The following is an 18,643-nucleotide window of genomic DNA, read 5'->3' on the forward strand; positions in this document are numbered from 1 at the left end:
AACTTATTACCTTTAACACTAACTTCAAAACTATTTTAAATGAGAATTAACTTTTAGTCAATTTTGAGTTAACTACACTCATTTCATTTGATAATGTTGACTGTTGGGTATTACATTGTATATATAGTAAATATATAGTACTTAAAGCTAGGATATTAGCAGAATTAACTAAATACATTTAGGTTCTCAAACTGTATTCACTCCTCTACTATCAATTTAGTTTTTATGACTTCCAAAACAACTTGTTAGACTTTTTAATAATCAGGAAACTGCATCTAATTTCAGCACCAACGAAGGGGACAGCTCCCCGCCGTTCGTCATCACTCATAATATATTACAGATGAGACGTGTCAACAAAACAAATAACATATTCAGCTCTATAATATCATGACTGTGTAAACATATAGCACTTTCTTCAAAATGACTTATAAAATTAATCGCAACATGGCTAATGTTATTGAAATTAATCAGATTTCTTACCTCTCCAGAATCTCTCCTCCTGCGATCTGGTATGACTAGAGTATTCCTATTACTGCCTGGTGCTATAGTAGAGCCGATACTCATTCTGGGTCCAACTAACATGTAGCGTTTGTCTCCAGATCTGTACTGGATGCTGTGACACAGAGTCCCGTCATAATTTGCGTCCTGTAAATACTTGGACGAATAGTCTGTAGATTTGGAGCACTGCATTACAATCAACACGATGATGCTGATGACGAAAAGCACTGAAACCGAGCCCAAAGTGATGATCAAATAAAATGTGACGTTGTTTTCCTCCTCGTCTTTTACTGCCTTTTTATCATCAGGAGCTGCAAAAGCCTCTTTGGGCTCCACAACTTTGACAATCACAGTCGCTGTTGCTGAGAGTGAAACGTTCCCATTGTCTTTGACCAGTATGAGCAGTTTATGCTGGGCCTCGTCTGTTTCTGTGAATGAGCGAAGGGTCCTTATCTGTCCTGTATAGCGGTCCAAAGCAAAGAGACTGTGCTCACTAACTTCCTGCAGTGAGAATAATAACCAGCCGTTGTATCCTATATCTGCGTCATAGGCTCTGACTTTAGTCACCAAATGACCTGCGTTCACATTACGGGGAATCTCTTCCACACCCTCAGCAGAACCGTTAGCGCTGACTGGATATAAGATCACTGGAACGTTGTCGTTCTGATCCAGAATAAACACGTTCACTGTCACGTTACTGCTCAGAGATGGACTTCCAGAGTCTGCAGCAAAAACGTGGAAGTGAAATGTCTTGGTGGTTTCATAATCAAAACTTTTCAGTGCATATATAATTCCCGTTTCTGAATTAATATTCAGGAATGTCAGATCACCTTGATGCAGATTATAAGCAATCGCAGCATTTTCTTTTAAGTCTTTATCAAAGGCAGAAACAGAAAATATAGAAGCACCAAGGACATTGTTTTCAGACAAATAAAGCTCAAATGAATTTTGGGTAAACTCTGGCGGGTTATCATTTACATCAGAGACCTGTATATTTAATACTTTACAAGAAGACAAAGGTGGCTTTCCTAAATCAAGGGCTGTTACAGTGATTTCATACATTGACGTTGCTTCTCTATCTAAACGACCTTTTGTCACTAGTGAATACATGTTCTCCTTAAAGGATGGTTTCAGCTCAAATGGCATGTTTTCAGTTAATGTACAAATTATTTTCCCATTAACACCAGAGTCCTTGTCTGAAACGCTGATTAAAGCTATAGCGGTTCCAGGATTTGCATTTTCCGATATAACACTAGAAAGGGATGTTATCTCAATTTCAGGAGCGTTATCATTAATATCTGTGACTTTAATGTTGAGTTCGGCTTCAGCTATAAGAGGAAGCTGGCCTTTATCTGATGCCTGCACGTCTAGTTTAAACACACCCGCTTCCTCAAAGTCTATTTTCCCTTTAACTTGTAATTCACCTGTCTTCTTGTCAAGCGTAAATAAGTCGTGCATTTTTCCATCCAAATTTTCGCCTAAGGAGTACTCGATTTCGCCATTCATCCCATCATCTAAATCAGTTGCGTTTATAGTAATTACAACAGAGCCGAGAGGTGCATTTTCCAGGATTGTTGCAGAATATGAGTCGCGGCTAAAGACAGGTCGATTATCATTTGTATCTAGAACAGAAACAGTGATGTTCAGATTCCCTGATTTAGACGGGTTTCCACCATCTGTCGCAGTTAAAATTAGTTTATGTTTGCTTTGTCTTTCTCTGTCCAACGCTTTTTTTAAGACTAAAAATGGTATTTTAGTTTCATGTCTTTCCCGAACGTCAATATCAAACAGCTCATTCTGACTTAACTTATAATGTCGGACCGAATTTATTCCCAAATCAGGGTCTCTGGCAGTTTGTACTTGGAAACGGGTTCCCAAAAGCGTATGCTCGGCTATTTCAAATTGCTGCTCAGATCTCGGGAAAATTGGTGGGTTGTCATTTACATCTGTTATTTCAACCTCTATGTAATGCACTTCTAAAGGATCTTCAACAACGCATTTCAGACTTATCGAACAAACAATGTTTGCATCACATAGCTTCTCTCTGTCGATTCTCTTATTGACATGCATCTCTCCATTGTTCTGGTTTACCTGAAAAAGCGGCTCATCAGGTCCAGAAACAATACGAAAACGTCGGTGTGCCAAAGTACTGATATCAAGGCTTAAATCCTTTGCGATATTCCCCACAACAGATCCTTCCTTCACCTCTTCGGGTACAATGTATTTTATCTGTGCGCTAACCACATTTCCGAAGCACAACAGCAAAGAAAGAGTAATCCGCCAGCACGGCCATTGTCCTCCGCCTTCCATTGCAAATATAGATAGTTGAATGATTTCAAATTGCAAATGATCTTCTCATAAAACCCACTCTTTTTCTTTTCTACAACGAAATTCTGGTGTCAGGTACATTATCGAAAAAGAACCGAGCAGGATCAGTGCTTCAGACGCACTGCTTCAACGCCACCCTATTTCTGTGCACAAAATGCCGTGATGGCGTTCTTTTCAGCTGAAGTCTAATGCTTGCAACAGATCAGTAATCTAGAGTAATACTGACACCCCGTGGAACAGATTTGATCTTGCAAAAATAAATAATAATAGCAATAATATCATTATTATTTTAATAATAATAATAACAATAATAATAATAATAATAATAATAATAATAATAACAATAATAAATATTTTTATTATTATTATTGTTGTTGTTGTTGTTGTTGTTGTTATTATATTCCCAGTAATGGGTTACAGCCAGAAGGGCCCCTGCTGCGTAAAACATACGCTGGATAAGTTGGCGGTTTATTCCGCTGTGGCAACTATAGATTAATAAAGGGACTAAGCCGAAAAGAAAATGAATAATAATAATAATAAAAATAATAATAACAATAATAAACATACATGAAGAAAATGAAATGTTTAAATTTATTTCCTCAGTGTTCACTGCTTAAAAGCAGCAACATAGAACGATAAACATATACTATATTTATTCGTACACCCAAGCTTTAGTTATGTTGGCAAAGTAATATAATGGATTTTAATATTTTAAATATATTATCAACAATTATTTGAAGAGAAGACAACATAGTTCTGCATGTTTGCTTCAAGGGCCAAAAATCACTTTCCGAATCCACCTTGACTTCAATAGACAAAAACTAATAAATACAATAATAAATACAATAATAATAATAATAATACACTAAATTAAAAAACTGATAAAAGATGTTATAAACAATCAACAGCTTAATCAAATGACATGAACATTTCACGAAAACAAGAAGGAGGCAGCAAAACTCAAGATTAAAAAGCATAAAGTTTTGCTTGGCCCAAAAACATAATCGGAAAATAGCGTCATTTACATATCAAAGAATGTAATTGAAATGAATCAGCCTTTCTTACCTCTCCAGAATCTCTCCTCCTGCGATCTGGTATGACTAGAGTATTCCTATTACTGCCTGGTGCTATAGTAGAGCCGATACTCATTCTGGGTCCAACTAACATGTAGCGTTTGTCTCCAGATCTGTACTGGATGCTGTGACACAGAGTCCCGTCATAATTTGCGTCCTGTAAATACTTGGACGAATAGTCTGTAGATTTGGAGCACTGCATTACAATCAACACGATGATGCTGATGACGAAAAGCACTGAAACCGAGCCCAAAGTGATGATCAAATAAAATGTGACGTTGTTTTCCTCCTCGTCTTTTACTGCCTTTTTATCATCAGGAGCTGCAAAAGCCTCTTTGGGCTCCACAACTTTGACAATCACAGTCGCTGTTGCTGAGAGGGAAACGTTCCCATTGTCTTTGACCAGTATGAGCAGTTTATGCTGGGCCTCGTCTGTTTCTGTGAATGAGCGAAGGGTCCTTATCTGTCCTGTATAGCGGTCCAAAGCAAAGAGACTGTGCTCACTAACTTCCTGCAGTGAGAATAATAACCAGCCGTTGTATCCTATATCTGCGTCATAGGCTCTGACTTTAGTCACCAAATGACCTGCGTTCACATTACGGGGAATCTCTTCCACACCCTCAGCAGAACCGTTAGCGCTGACTGGATATAAGATCACTGGAACGTTGTCGTTCTGATCCAGAATAAACACGTTCACTGTCACGTTACTGCTCAGAGATGGACTTCCAGAGTCTGCAGCAAAAACTTGGAAGTGAAATGTCTTGGTGGTTTCATAATCAAAACTTTTCAGTGCATATATAACTCCCGTTTCTGAATTAATATTCAGGAATGTCAGATCACCTTGATGCAGATTATAAGCAATCGCAGCATTTTCATTTAAGTCTTTATCAAAGGCAGAAACAGAAAATATAGAAGCACCAAGGACATTGTTTTCAGACAAATAAAGCTCAAATGAATTTTGGGTAAACTCTGGCGGGTTATCATTTACATCAGAGACCTGTATATTTAATACTTTACAAGAAGACAAAGGTGGCTTTCCTAAATCAAGGGCTGTTACAGTGATTTCATACAGTGACGTTGCTTCTCTATCTAAACTACCTTTTGTCACTAGTGAATACATGTTCTCCTTAAAGGATGGTTTCAGCTCAAATGGCATGTTTTCAGTTAATGTACAAATTATTTTCCCATTAACACCAGAGTCCTTGTCTGAAACGCTGATTAAAGCTATAGCGGTTCCAGGATTTGCATTTTCCGATATAACACTAGAAAGGGATGTTATCTCAATTTCAGGAGCGTTATCATTAATATCTGTGACTTTAATGTTGAGTTCGGCTTCAGCTATAAGAGGAGGCTGGCCTTTATCTGATGCCTGCACGTCTAGTTTAAACACACCCGCTTCCTCAAAGTCTATTTTCCCTTTAACTTGTAATTCACCTGTCTTCTTGTTAAGCGTAAATAAGTCGTGCATTTTTCCATCCAAATTTTCGCCTAAGGAGTACTCGATTTCGCCATTCATCCCATCATCTAAATCAGTTGCGTTTATAGTAATTACAACAGTGCCGAGAGGTGCATTTTCCAAAACTGTTGCAGAATATGAGTCTCGACCGAAGATAGGGCGATTATCATTTATATCCAAAACAATGACAGAGATTTTCAGAGTCCCTGATTTCGGCGGACTTCCACCATCCGTGGCTGTCAGAGTGAGTATATGTTTGCTTTGTCGTTCTCTGTCCAACGCTTTTTTTAAGACTAAAAATGGTATTTTAGTTTCATGTCTTTCCCGAACGTCAATATCAAACAGCTCATTCTGACTTAATTTATAATGTCGGACCGAATTTATTCCCAAGTCAGGGTCTCTGGCAGATTGTACTTGGAAACGGGTTCCCAAAAGCGTATGCTCGGCTATTTCAAATTGCTGCTCAGATCTCGGGAAAATTGGTGGGTTGTCATTTACATCTGTTATTTCAACCTCTATGTAATGCACTTCTAAAGGATCTTCAACGACGCATTTCAGACTTATCGAACAAACAATGTTTGCATCACATAGCTTCTCTCTGTCGATTCTCTTATTGACATGCATCTCTCCATTGTTCTGGTTTACCTGAAAAAGCGGCTCATCAGGTCCAGAAACAATACGAAAACGTCGGTGTGCCAAAGTACTGATATCAAGGCTTAAATCCTTTGCGATATTCCCCACAACAGATCCTTCCTTCACCTCTTCGGGTACAATGTATTTTATCTGTGCGCTTACCACATTTCCGAAGCACAACAGCAAAGAAAGAGTAATCCGCCAGCACGGCCATTGTCCTCCGACTTCCATTGCAAATATAGATAGTTGAAGGATTTCAAATTGCAAATGATCTTCTCATAAAACCCACTCTTTTTCTTTTCTACAACGAAATTCTGGTGTCAGGTACATTATCGAAAAAGAACCGAGCAGGATCAGTGCTTCAGGCGCACTGCTTCAACGCCACCCTGTTTCTGTGCACAAAATGCCGTGATGGCGTTCTTTTCAGCTGAAGTCTAATGCTTGCAACAGATCAGTAATCTAGAGTAATACTGACACCCCGTGGAACAGATTTGATCTTGCAAGAATAAATAATAATAGCAATAATATTATTATTATTATTATTTTAATAATAATAATAATAATAATAATAATAATAATAATAATAATAATAATAATAAATATTATTATTATTATTATTATTATTATTATTATTGTTGTTGTTGTTGTTGTTGTTGTTGTTGTTGTTGTTATTATTATTATTATTATTATTATTATTATATTCCCAGTAATCGGTTACAGCCAGAAGGGCACCTGCTGCGTAAAACATACGCTGGATAAGTTGCGTAATCTGTGGCAACTACAGATTAATAATGGGACTAAGCCGAAAATAAAATGAATAATAATAATAAAAATAATAATAACAATAATAAACATACATGAAGAAAATGAAATGTTTAAATTTATTTCCTCAGTGTTCACTGCTTAAAAGCAGCAACATAGAACGATAAACATATACTATGTGTATTCGTACACCCAAGCTTTAGTTATGTTGGCAAAGTAATATAATGGATTTTAATATTTTAAATATATTATCAACAATTATTTGAAGAGAAGACAACATAGTTCTGCATGTTTGCTTCAAGGGCCAAAAATCACTTTCCGAATCCACCTTGACTTCAATAGACAAAAACTAATAAATATAATAATAATAATAATAATAATAATAATAATAATAATAATAATAATAATAATAATAATATTAATACACTAAATTAAAAAACTGATAAAAGATGTTATAAACAATCAACAGCTTGATCAAATGACATGAAAATTTCACGAAAACAAGAAGGAAGCAGCAAAACTCAAGATTAAAAAGCATAAAGTTTTGCTTAGCCAAAAAACATAATCGGAAAATGGCGTCATTTACATATCAAAGAATGCAATTGAAATGAATCAGCCATTCTTACCTCTCCAGAATCCCTCCTCCTGCGATCTGGTATGACTAGAGTATTCCTATTACTGCCTGGTGCTATAGTAGAGCCGATACTCATTCTGGGTCCAACTAACATGTAGCGTTTGTCTCCAGATCTGTACTGGATGCTGTGACACAGAGTCCCGTCATAATTTGCGTCCTGTAAATACTTGGACGAATAGTCTGTAGATTTGGAGCACTGCATTACAATCAACACGATGATGCTGATGACGAAAAGCACTGAAACCGAGCCCAAAGTGATGATCAAATAAAATGTGACGTTGTTTTCCTCCTCGTCTTTTACTGCCTTTTTATCATCAGAAGCTGCAAAAGCCTCTTTGGGCTCCACAACTTTGACAATCACAGTCGCTGTTGCTGAGAGGGAAACGTTCCCATTGTCTTTGACCAGTATGAGCAGTTTATGCTGGGCCTCGTCTGTTTCTGTGAATGAGCGAAGGGTCCTTATCTGTCCTGTATAGCGGTCCAAAGCAAAGAGACTGTGCTCACTAACTTCCTGCAGTGAGAATAATAACCAGCCGTTGTATCCTATATCTGCGTCATAGGCTCTGACTTTAGTCACCAAATGACCTGCGTTCACATTACGGGGAATCTCTTCCACACCCTCAGCAGAACCGTTAGCGCTGACTGGATATAAGATCACTGGAACGTTGTCGTTCTGATCCAGAATAAACACGTTCACTGTCACGTTACTGCTCAGAGATGGACTTCCAGAGTCTGTGGCGAGCACGTGGAACTGGAAGTTTTTTACTGTTTCAAAGTCAAAACTTTTAAGTGCGTAAACTACGCCTGTCTCAGAATTGACATTTAGGAAAGATGTCATATCACTTTGTGTCCCATTCCCTTTAATAACCTGGTATGAAATGATAGCATTTTCATTTAGATCTTTATCAAAAGCACTGAGCGTGAGAATGGGCGCTCCTGCAGCATTGTTTTCAATCATATATAATTCGACTGGATTTAGACTGAATTCAGGTGGGTTATCATTGACATCTGACACCTGCACGCTCAGAGTCTTATAAGAGGACAGCGGAGGCTGACCCAAGTCTGTAGCTGTTATTGTAATTTCAAAATGTGATAAAGTTTCACGATCCAGTTTCCCTTTAGTCACTAAAGAGAACATGTTTTCCTGAACTGATGGTTTTAATTCAAATGGAACATGCTCTGAGAGAGAACACACAACTCTCCCGTTAATACCAGTGTCTCTATCAGTAACGCTAATGAGTGAGATTAGAGTACCTGGCTTGGAATCCTCAGACACGACGTTTGATAGTGACGTCACTTCAATAGTAGGCTTATTATCATTTAAGTCAAGTATTTTTATAATTACTCTACAATCTGTGTTTAAAGGCGGCTGTCCACTGTCAACTGCCTGTATATCCAGTTTATAAACATTGTTCTTTTCAAAGTCAACCTCTCCAGTTACTCGTATTTCCCCAGTTAATCGATCCAAGCTAAAGATGTGAAATATGTTGTCGCTGTTGTCACCCCCAAATGAGTACGACACTTCACCATTAGGGCCGAAATCAGAATCGCTTGCCATAACTTTCAGTACTAATGTTCCAACTTGCACGTTTTCATGCAGTGTTGAAGAATACACATCATGGCTAAACAAAGGACGGTTGTCATTTACGTCAAGCACAATTACTGTTATGTTCAGCGTTCCTGATCTTTGCGGACTGCCACCATCTATTGCTGTTAATATTAAATAATGTTCAGCTTTATTCTCCCGATCAAGAGGCTTTTGTAAAACCAGAAAAGGCAGTTTGTCCTCTGCCCGGTCTCTTATTTCTAACTCAAAATGCTCGTTTTGACTTAATTTATACAAGCGCACAGAATTCACTCCATTATCAGGGTCACGCGCAGCTTGCAGCTGAAAACGCGTCCCTGCAAGAGTGTTTTCGGAGATTTCTAAACGCTTTTCTTTTTCTGTGAATGTTGGCGAGTGATCATTAACATCAGTTATTTCAACAGCAATATAATGAATCTCAAGTGGATTTTCCACCACTATTTTTAGATTAATCAAGCATGCTCCGATACCATCACACAGCTCCTCTCTGTCGATTTTTCTTTGAACACGCAGGACACCATTGTTCGGATTTACCACGAAATGCGAATCATCCGATCCTGAAACGATACGAAACCGTCTGTCCATCAAACTGCTCACATCAAGTCCCAGGTCCTTTGCAATATTTCCTACAACAAATCCCTCTTTTACTTCCTCTGGAATTGAGTATCTTATTTGAGCTGAAAGCTGCTGCCCGAAGCAAAGAATAAAACAGAAACAGATGATCATCCACCAGTACTCCCGTGTGCGCCTTTGTCTTCCAGCTTCCATTGCGAAGAATGGCGAAATCCAAAATTAAAGGATACTACCTGGACAGGCTGTACATTCACCTCAACCAAAAAAAACGAAATCACAAGAATTACGCACGAAAAGGCAGCATCTGCCACCGTTACGCGGTCTGTAGATGTCTTCAAATAGAAATCATCCACCCTTTCCGCTGAACTCCGTGATGCAAACTAGAATATGGGGGGCAGGGTGAACACACACTTTCCTTGTACAACAATGACACCATGAGGTATCTTCAAAATGTCACATATCTGCAATACTGCTCTCTACGCCTGATTTTATGGAGAAAAAAAATCATTTTAAAAAGTTTAGTCTTTTTTTATCCTAATACTTGTACGATATTGCATTACCAAACGTAATGGAAATTCTGTGGGCTATTTTGAAAAACAAACCACCGCAACAACGACCATCATAACCTAACAAGTAATCAGTTTCATCATAGAAACGCTGAATTACTAAGCAGGTGCAATAACCCAGGATTTCAGAACCATTCAGATGAATTCTCATAAGAATATTTCCAGTAGCATCAATGTAAAACGCACAACATTAAAGGCTAAGCACGAGAGTTTTAAATGTTTTTGAATAATAATAATAATAATAATAATAATAATAATAATAATAATAATAATAATAATAATAATAACAATAATAATGGATACTTAATTTATCTTAAGAATTACACGTTTAAAACCTTTTAGACCTGAATTCTGACCTTAATTCCAATGCCAATACAAGGCCTGAAATTAAACAAGAGGAAATTATAAGGAGGACCAAAAAATACTGTAACCATGAGACACAAATGACAAATATTAATCGGGTCTTACCTCTCCAGAATCCCTCCTCCTGCGATCTGGTATGACTAGAGTATTCCTATTACTGCCTGGTGCTATAGTAGAGCCGATACTCATTCTGGGTCCAACTAACATGTAGCGTTTGTCTCCAGATCTGTACTGGATGCTGTGACACAGAGTCCCGTCATAATTTGCGTCCTGTAAATACTTAGACGAATAGTCTGTAGATTTGGAGCACTGCATTACAATCAACACGATGATGCTGATGACGAAAAGCACTGAAACCGAGCCCAAAGTGATGATCAAATAAAATGTGACGTTGTTTTCCTCCTCGTCTTTTACTGCGTTTTTAAAATCAGGAGCTGCAAAAGCCTCTTTGGGCTCCACAACTTTGACAATCACAGTCGCTGTTGCTGAGAGTGAAACGTTCCCATTGTCTTTGACCAGTATGAGCAGTTTATGCAGGGCCTCGTCTGTTTCTGTGAATGAGCGAAGGGTCCTTATCTGTCCTGTATAGCGGTCCAAAGCAAAGAGACTGTGCTCACTAACTTCCTGCAGTGAGAATAATAACCAGCCGTTGTATCCTATATCTGCATCATAGGCTCTGACTTTAGTCACCAAATGACCTGCGTTCACATTACGGGGAATCTCTTCCACACCCTCAGCAGAACTGTTAGCGCTGACTGGATATAAGATCACTGGAACGTTGTCGTTCTGATCCAGAATAAACACGTTCACTGTCACGTTACTGCTCAGAGATGGACTACCAGAGTCTGTGGCGAGCACGTGGAACTGGAAGGTTTTTACTGTTTCAAAATCAAAACTTTTCAGCGCATGGATGTGTCCATTGTCTGCATTTACATTAAGGAAGGACGACATATGACTTCTTGTTCCCTCTTCTCTAATTATTTGATAGGTTATCGCAGCGTTTTCGTTCAAGTCCTTATCAAAGGCGCTAACAGAATATATAGATGCTCCTGGAACATTATTTTCCATTAAATACAGCTCTAATGGATTATGAAGAAATTCTGGAACATTATCGTTCACGTCTGATATCTGCACTTTCAGAGTTTTGATTGATGACAGAGGGGGCTGACCGAGATCTGTGGCTGTTATAGTGACATCATAATAAGACATGAGCTCTCTATCTAACTTTGCATTCGTCACAAGAGAGTACATGTTCTCTTTAAATGAAGGCTTCAGTTCAAAAGGCACGTTGTCAGATATTCTACACACAACTTTGCCATTTACTCCTGAATCTTTATCAGTAATGCTAACGAGTGAAATGACGGCCCCTGGCTTTGAATCTTCGGGAACTACATCAGACAGAGAGGTAACCTCTATCTCTGGTGCATTATCATTTTCGTCAATGACTTTAATGATAATTCTGCAATTGCTTGTCTTAGGTGGTTGGCCTTTATCTGACGCCATAACAGCGATTCTATAAACATTATTTTTCTCAAAATCTAAACTCCCCTTCACTTTAATCTCCCCAGTGTTATCCAAATCAAAAGTGTCATAAATATATCTTTCAATATTCTTTACGAATGAATATACAATTTCGCCATTCTGACCTTCATCTAAATCAGTGGCATTCAGTTTAATCACAAGAGTACCAACAGGAGCGTTTTCTTTCAATGAGACAGAATAGAGTTCCTGGCTGAATTTCGGCCTGTTATCATTATCATCCAGCACTGTGACGTTAATAACAGTGCTTCCAGATCGTGGTGGATTTCCACCGTCCACAGCAGTCACTATCAGACTGTGAATAACCTGACGCTCCCGATCGAGTGATTTGCGTAGTTTTAAGACGGGGACTTTTTTCTCTCCTCCATTTTCGCGAAGCTCTATTTCAAAATACTCAGTCTGGCTCAGTTTATAAAAACGAACCGAATTTACTCCCGAATCTGGATCATATGCTTCCTGCATCTGAAAGTCCTCCCCAGGTGTGGTTGATTCTGCAATTTCTAACAAGACGTCTTTATTAGCAAAACTGGGTGCATGGTCGTTCACATCGGTAATTTCTACTTCTACATAATGGATTTCAAGAGGATTTTCAACAACAGTTTTCAGGCTTATCAAGCAAGCAGTATTTTCGTCGCACAGCGCCTCTCTGTCGATATGCTTCCCCACATATAATATGCCATTGTTCTGATTTACCTGAAAAAGGGCGTCATTTGATCCAGAGACAATACGGAACCGTCTGTCCAACAATGTACTGACATCAAGACCTAAATCCTTTGCAATATTTCCAACAATCGTTCCCTCTTTTACCTCCTCCGGAATAGAGTATCTTATCTGAGCTGAAACCCGCTGTCCGAGGCATATAAGCAAATAGAAAAGCAGAGAAATCCACCAGTACTCCCATCTACGTCTTTGTTCTCCAGCATCCATGCTCAAAACTGTCGTTTAAGGATCAAGTGAACTGCAATTTCTCGTCCGGTTACCACACGAATCTATTAAAATGATAAAGCAAAGAAATAGAGAGCTTCATCTACTCGAAAATCACATGAATAATCCCATGTTTTCAGTTGCTCGCACTGAAGGCGCAGTCAGCGAGCTGCAGACTATAGCTTAAAAACACAGTGATGTATAATAGATCCCTGCCCCAAAAACGGTTTCTTGTGTAATACTGACACCACGCGGACCATTACAACATGTCAAGATTTGTTCCTGCTTTCTTCTTTACTAGATTTCTGCATATAAACTGTAGGATACTGGCAAAGAGCACATGCTTAGTTTTAATAGACATTAATATATAGCGCATTTGCCTATTTGGTACCACAAAAATGTTTTGTTTCGCTGCAAAGATTAACACAATTTATCTGTAAGAAAATTTACTTTTTAAAACGTAGGTAAAACAAATAAATATATTAGCCTATAAAATATCAAAACAGACAGTACGTCAATGGAATATGACGAATAGCTGCATGTGTGTATGGAGGACGAAACCTGCAAATATTCATATATATATATATATATATATATATATATATATATATATATATATATATATATATATATATATATATATATATATATATAAACATAAATCCCAAAATTTCCGCATAAATAATTATATAAATAATTAATAGTGCGAGCAGATAAATAATTAATATATAAATTATATAATTTAAAAGTAGGTTTCGTAGTCTTTATGACATCGTTGGCTGATCTTAAAAAAATTTGAATTGGATTTTTTTGACTGTCTTCTGGTGATTAATAACACACTCTCATTAGCATGTTGAGCGGAGGAAAAGTAAATACGGAATTACGTTCAAAAATAAATAAACGTTTAAAAGGGGGAGAAAAACTACTTTAAGTTTAGCATTGACTTATTCCCCCAACGTGTGAATTATTTAATTATTTACCTGCCCGCATTATTAATTATTTATATATTTATTTATCCAGAATTTTGTGGATTTACATATTTATTTATTTGCGTATTTATTTGTTTATTATTTTATTCATACAGGAATGTATGGATTTATTTAGTCATGTATTTATTTATTTGCATGTTTTTTTTTATTTATTTATTTGCAGGTTTTGTCCTCTATACATGTATATGTGACACTGAAAATTATATTAAAGTGTGAAAAATAGCAAATCATAGGTTTACCTTTCCAAAATCTTGTACATACGTCGACGAAAAGTCTGTAGATTTGGAGCGCGGCGTTAATTAATTTGATGATGCTGAAGGAATAAGTACAGAAACAACGGGTGTGTAGCTGAGAGGCGAGGAAAGGAAACGAGGATATGCTAATTAAAAATCAACAAACAAATTTTTCTTCTTTTATGAGCTTTTTTGTGGTTGGAAAACCAACTTCTGGAGCATCACCCGCCACCTACTGAGATGGAGCCATTGATAGCGTTGGAAAAGAGACAGTTGTTTTTGTTTTTAAGAAAATTATTGGAACTTTAAAGTACATTTTGAAGAGTGATTTTTTTTTTAACTTTTAAAAAAAGTTTTTTTTAGCTGTGAATTATTTCCCTTTTATAGTCTAAACAGGTAAGCAACGCATCCATATAGTTTCTGAAAGTCCGTGCTCATTGAAGTGAATTATTGTAGATGCATTCAGTAATATTTGAAAAACGCTTTTGGCAGTGTCGGAATAAATCCCAGAACACGCTTGCTGCCAATCAACAGAAAGAGGCGTGTCTAGTAATAGGAGCGTGCTGCTGTTGGATTATGCACGTTTGTTTTGGTGCTTTTAAACCTTGACACCGTTCGGTAAAATTCGCTTAGTTTTCCCTTAAGAGCAGTTTCCTTGACTTTAAATATCACAACATCTTCCTTCCTACTCCCACGAGTAATTCTTTCAAAACTAGATTTTTTTTCGACCAGCTTACCATTATTCCATCTCACTTGCCATATTTTTCTAACCCCTTATTTTACTACTATTTTTACTTATTTTACTACTTTTATTATTTATTATTGCACCTTAAACATCTAAGTTCCAAAGCAAAAAACATAGTCCAAGCAAGAAATGATCACAAGTGCACAAGCATCAAGCCACAATTTCGCGGAAGTAATCATGTACGTAATGAGGCCCAAATAAACAAAGTATGCAAACACAATACACAATGCAAAAATCGCAGAGACAAACAATTAGAGTGGAAAAATATATAAAAATTACGTTGAGCTGTAGAACATAGCGCTCCATGGATAAAGCTAAGCTGAGCACTATCTCAAAACCATGCCAAACCTTTACCAAGTAAGTGTCATTCTAATAAGATTGACACTTACTTTAGAATCCTCCAGTTACCTCATGAGGTAGGGAGTACAATTACAGTGCTGATATGGAACAGTTACTTTGACTGTTTTGCATTTACATTTAGTCATTTAGCAGACACTTTTATCCAAAGCGACTTACAAATGAGGACAAGGAAGCACTTTACACAACTATAAGAGCAGCAGTGAACAAGTGCTATAGACAAGTTTCAAGTGTGTAAAGTCTAAGAAGCAAAGCATTAGTAATGTAAGTTTTTTTGAGAGAGTACAGTTAGTGGTATAGCCAGAGAGGCAGTTACAGATTAGGAAGGAAAGTGGAGGCTTAAAGAAAATAGCACCAATATTCCACCATTAATATAAAGTAATTCGGCACCATGGACAGCGTCGTATCCCTTAAAGGGATAGTTCACCCAAAACTTCATGCAATCATTTATTCACTCTTCACTTCAAAGTTAAAGTATTTTGAAGAATGTTGGAAACATGTTACCATTAACATACATGATAGAACAAACAAATCATATGGAAGTCAGTGGTTACAGGTTTCTAATATCTTTAAAAAATGTGTGCTATGTATTAATTTTATGCACGCTTTTTTGTACTTTCCATTTATTTATTATATATAGTAGCCTGTGTTATTCTAAAGGTTGGATATTTAATTAGACAGACATATAAATGTAATGAAGTGATGTTTCAGCACCAAGGACAACTCCACTACTACAGAAATGTACATTACATATGTCCAATTATATATTTTTTAAATCTCTTACCTCTCCAGAATCCCTCCTCCTGCGATCTGGTATGACTAGAGTATTCCTATTACTGCCTGGTGCTATAGTAGAGCCGATACTCATTCTGGGTCCAACTAACATGTAGCGTTTGTCTCCAGATCTGTACTGGATGCTGTGACACAGAGTCCCGTCATAATTTGCGTCCTGTAAATACTTGGACGAATAGTCTGTAGATTTGGAGCACTGCATTACAATCAACACGATGATGCTGATGACGAAAAGCACTGAAACCGAGCCCAAAGTGATGATCAAATAAAATGTGACGTTGTTTTCCTCCTCGTCTTTTACTGCCTTTTTATCATCAGGAGCTGCAAAAGCCTCTTTGGGCTCCACAACTTTGACAATCACAGTCGCTGTTGCTGAGAGGGAAACGTTCCCATTGTCTTTGACCAGTATGAGCAGTTTATGCTGGGCCTCGTCTGTTTCTGTGAACGAGCGAAGGGTCCTTATCTGTCCTGTATAGCGGTCCAAAGCAAAGAGACTGTGCTCACTAACTTCCTGCAGTGAGAATAATAACCAGCCGTTGTATCCTATATCTGCGTCATAGGCTCTGACTTTAGTCACCAAATGACCTGCGTTCACATTACGGGGAATCTCTTCCACACCCTCAGCAGAACCGTTAGCGCTGACTGGATATAAGATCACTGGAACGTTGTCGTTCTGATCCAGAATAAACACGTTCACTGTCACGTTACTGCTCAGAGATGGACTTCCAGAGTCTTTAGCCACAACAAAGAAATGAAATGTTTTTAGAGACTCAAAGTCAAAACTCTTCAATGAGTAAACAGTGCCATTCGCCTCATTAATACTCAGGAAAGATGTCATGGTTTGGTCTGAATGAATTCGATCAATTGAATACGAAACACGTGCGTTTTCCCCTTCATCTAAATCAGTCGCGCTTAATGAGAAAACAGCAATTCCTGGCTTGTTATTTTCGGTCACGTAGAATGTATAAGGGCTCTGAGCAAATTTAGGGCTGTTATCGTTAACATCCGTGACCTCGACGTGAATCGATCGTGTTGATGATAGCGAAGGAGATCCTAAATCCTGGGCTGTTATAGTTATATCATAAGACGACTTCGATTCTTTATCGATGCTTTCTTTCGTTACCAGAGAATAAAAGTTCCCATCAGGCGAAGGCTTGAGATCAAATGGAATATATTTGGGTAGAGAGCAAACTATCTTTCCGTTCATACCAGAGTCCAAGTCTGTAACTCCAATCAAAGCTACTACAGTTCCAGGAGCGGCATCCTCAGGGATGTGGCTTGATAATGATGTGACGTCAATCTCAGGCCGGTTATCATTAACATCTTCAACATTAACAAGCACGTTGCACTGTGTAGATAAAGACACAGCACCTTTATCAGCAGCTAATATTTTTAACTCATAAACTTGCCTTTCCTCAAAATTTAACCCCCCTTTAATCTTTAATTCCCCCGTTGTATTATCCAAATCAAAAACATCAGACGCTCCTTTCCTGAATTTATTCCGTAAAGAGTATTCAATTTCTCCATTTATGCCTTCATCTGAATCTGAAGCATTAACGCGGAGCAGAAATGTTCCTTCAGGGGCGTCTTCTTTCACTGTCACTGTGTATTTTTGTTTATCACAAACTGGAGTATTATCATTGACGTCTGACACAACAATAGTAATATTTGCCGCAGCTGATTTCTGCGGCTTTCCGCCATCCGTCGCAGTTAATATGAGGTTATGCCTTGCGCTTTTTTCTCTATCCAGAGGTTTTTGTAGAATGAGGACAGGAATCTTACCTTCATCTCCCATGTCTTCTGTTTCCAAGCGAAAATAATGATTTTGGCTCAGTTTATATGACTGTAAGTCATTTGAGCCTATATCTGGATCGTGAGCAGTTTCCACCTGAAATCGTGCGCCTGTCATGGCAGATTCTAGGATTTCCAGTTTATAGTTTTCGTCTAGAAAACTAGGTGGATTATCATTAACATCGATAATGTCAACTGATATCTGATGCATTTCCAGTGGATTTTCTATCACTGCTTTGAGATTAATGAGACATGGGTTGATTTTAGCGCACAGCTCTTCTCTGTCTATCCTCTGGCTCACAAACAAAGCGCCATCTTCATGATTTACCCGAAGGAGCTCCTGCTTTGTCCCCGCGACAATACGAAAATTCCTGTTTCCCAACAAAGTTGGATCAATTCCTAAATCCTTTGCGATGTTTCCCACATTGACTCCAATTTTAGATTCCTCTTGGAGGGAGTAGTTTATCTGGGCTGCATTTCCTCCGGAATTAAACAGCAGACATATCAGATAGAAAATCCTGCTCATCCATGTTCTTGTATTTTCATTCGCCATTGCTTCCCGCTGAAAAAAAATGCTAATAAACGAAGCTAACTCATTTATGCTACCGAAAGCACAAATTAACCAACAGATTTAGCATCGTCGTTGTTCATTGTTCAAAGCCGAAGTGATGTCTGACACGCCAGCCTAGCCAATATGAGAAGCACGATGGCTGGAAATGGATGGTGTTGTAGCGCCACTCACAGCTATCATGCGAAACCGCATTCACATTATATCTTTCTCGGTATGGAAAGTTCAGCTTAA

General features: G+C 37.9%; 4 protein-coding genes across 4 annotated transcripts; all 4 read right to left on the reverse strand.

Annotated features, from left to right (window-relative positions):
- Positions 1-324: 324 nt before the first annotated feature.
- On the reverse strand, positions 325-2,808 carry LOC130241200 (protocadherin alpha-2-like). The gene has a single exon (XM_056472921.1). The coding sequence runs from the start codon at positions 2,806-2,808 to the stop codon at positions 325-327; it is 2,484 nt and encodes an 827-aa protein (XP_056328896.1).
- Positions 2,809-3,843: 1,035 nt separating this feature from the next.
- LOC130241201 (protocadherin Fat 4-like) lies at positions 3,844-9,737 on the reverse strand. The gene is made up of 2 exons (XM_056472922.1): positions 7,337-9,737; positions 3,844-6,260 (listed from the first exon to the last, which is right to left on the reverse strand). The coding sequence occupies exons 1-2, from the start codon at positions 9,735-9,737 to the stop codon at positions 3,844-3,846; spliced, it is 4,818 nt and encodes a 1,605-aa protein (XP_056328897.1).
- A 728-nt stretch (positions 9,738-10,465) lies between these two features.
- On the reverse strand, positions 10,466-12,975 carry LOC130241202 (protocadherin alpha-8). Its single transcript, XM_056472923.1, has 2 exons — positions 10,577-12,975; positions 10,466-10,489 (listed from the first exon to the last, which is right to left on the reverse strand). Exons 1-2 carry the CDS (start codon positions 12,935-12,937, stop codon positions 10,466-10,468), a joined length of 2,385 nt encoding a protein of 794 aa, XP_056328898.1. The 5' UTR covers positions 12,938-12,975.
- A 3,043-nt stretch (positions 12,976-16,018) lies between these two features.
- On the reverse strand, positions 16,019-18,394 carry pcdh2aa1 (protocadherin 2 alpha a 1). The gene has a single exon (XM_056472550.1). The coding sequence runs from the start codon at positions 18,392-18,394 to the stop codon at positions 16,019-16,021; it is 2,376 nt and encodes a 791-aa protein (XP_056328525.1).
- Between the last annotated feature and the right edge of the window lie 249 nt (positions 18,395-18,643).

The sequence above is a fragment of the Danio aesculapii genome, chromosome 14 (assembly GCF_903798145.1).
Source record: "Danio aesculapii chromosome 14, fDanAes4.1, whole genome shotgun sequence".
NCBI classification, from domain to species: Eukaryota; Metazoa; Chordata; class Actinopteri; order Cypriniformes; family Danionidae; genus Danio; species Danio aesculapii.

What these genes read in the sequence shown, in the direction of transcription:
- LOC130241201 (XM_056472922.1), bottom strand. Translation starts at nt 9,737, where the DNA reads ATGGAAGCTGGAAGACAAAGGCGCACACGGGAGTACTGGTGGATGATC. An exon ending in TCAATTGCATTCTTTGATAT is followed by an intron (nt 6,261 to 7,336) that starts GTAAATGACGCC and finishes TTTTATGAGAAG; the next exon opens with ATCATTTGCAATTTGAAATC.
- LOC130241200 (XM_056472921.1), bottom strand. Translation starts at nt 2,808, where the DNA reads ATGGAAGGCGGAGGACAATGGCCGTGCTGGCGGATTACTCTTTCTTTG.
- pcdh2aa1 (XM_056472550.1), bottom strand. Translation starts at nt 18,394, where the DNA reads ATGGCGAATGAAAATACAAGAACATGGATGAGCAGGATTTTCTATCTG.
- LOC130241202 (XM_056472923.1), bottom strand. Translation starts at nt 12,937, where the DNA reads ATGGATGCTGGAGAACAAAGACGTAGATGGGAGTACTGGTGGATTTCT. An exon ending in GGAGGAGGGATTCTGGAGAG is followed by an intron (nt 10,490 to 10,576) that starts GTAAGACCCGAT and finishes GTTTAATTTCAG; the next exon opens with GCCTTGTATTGGCATTGGAA.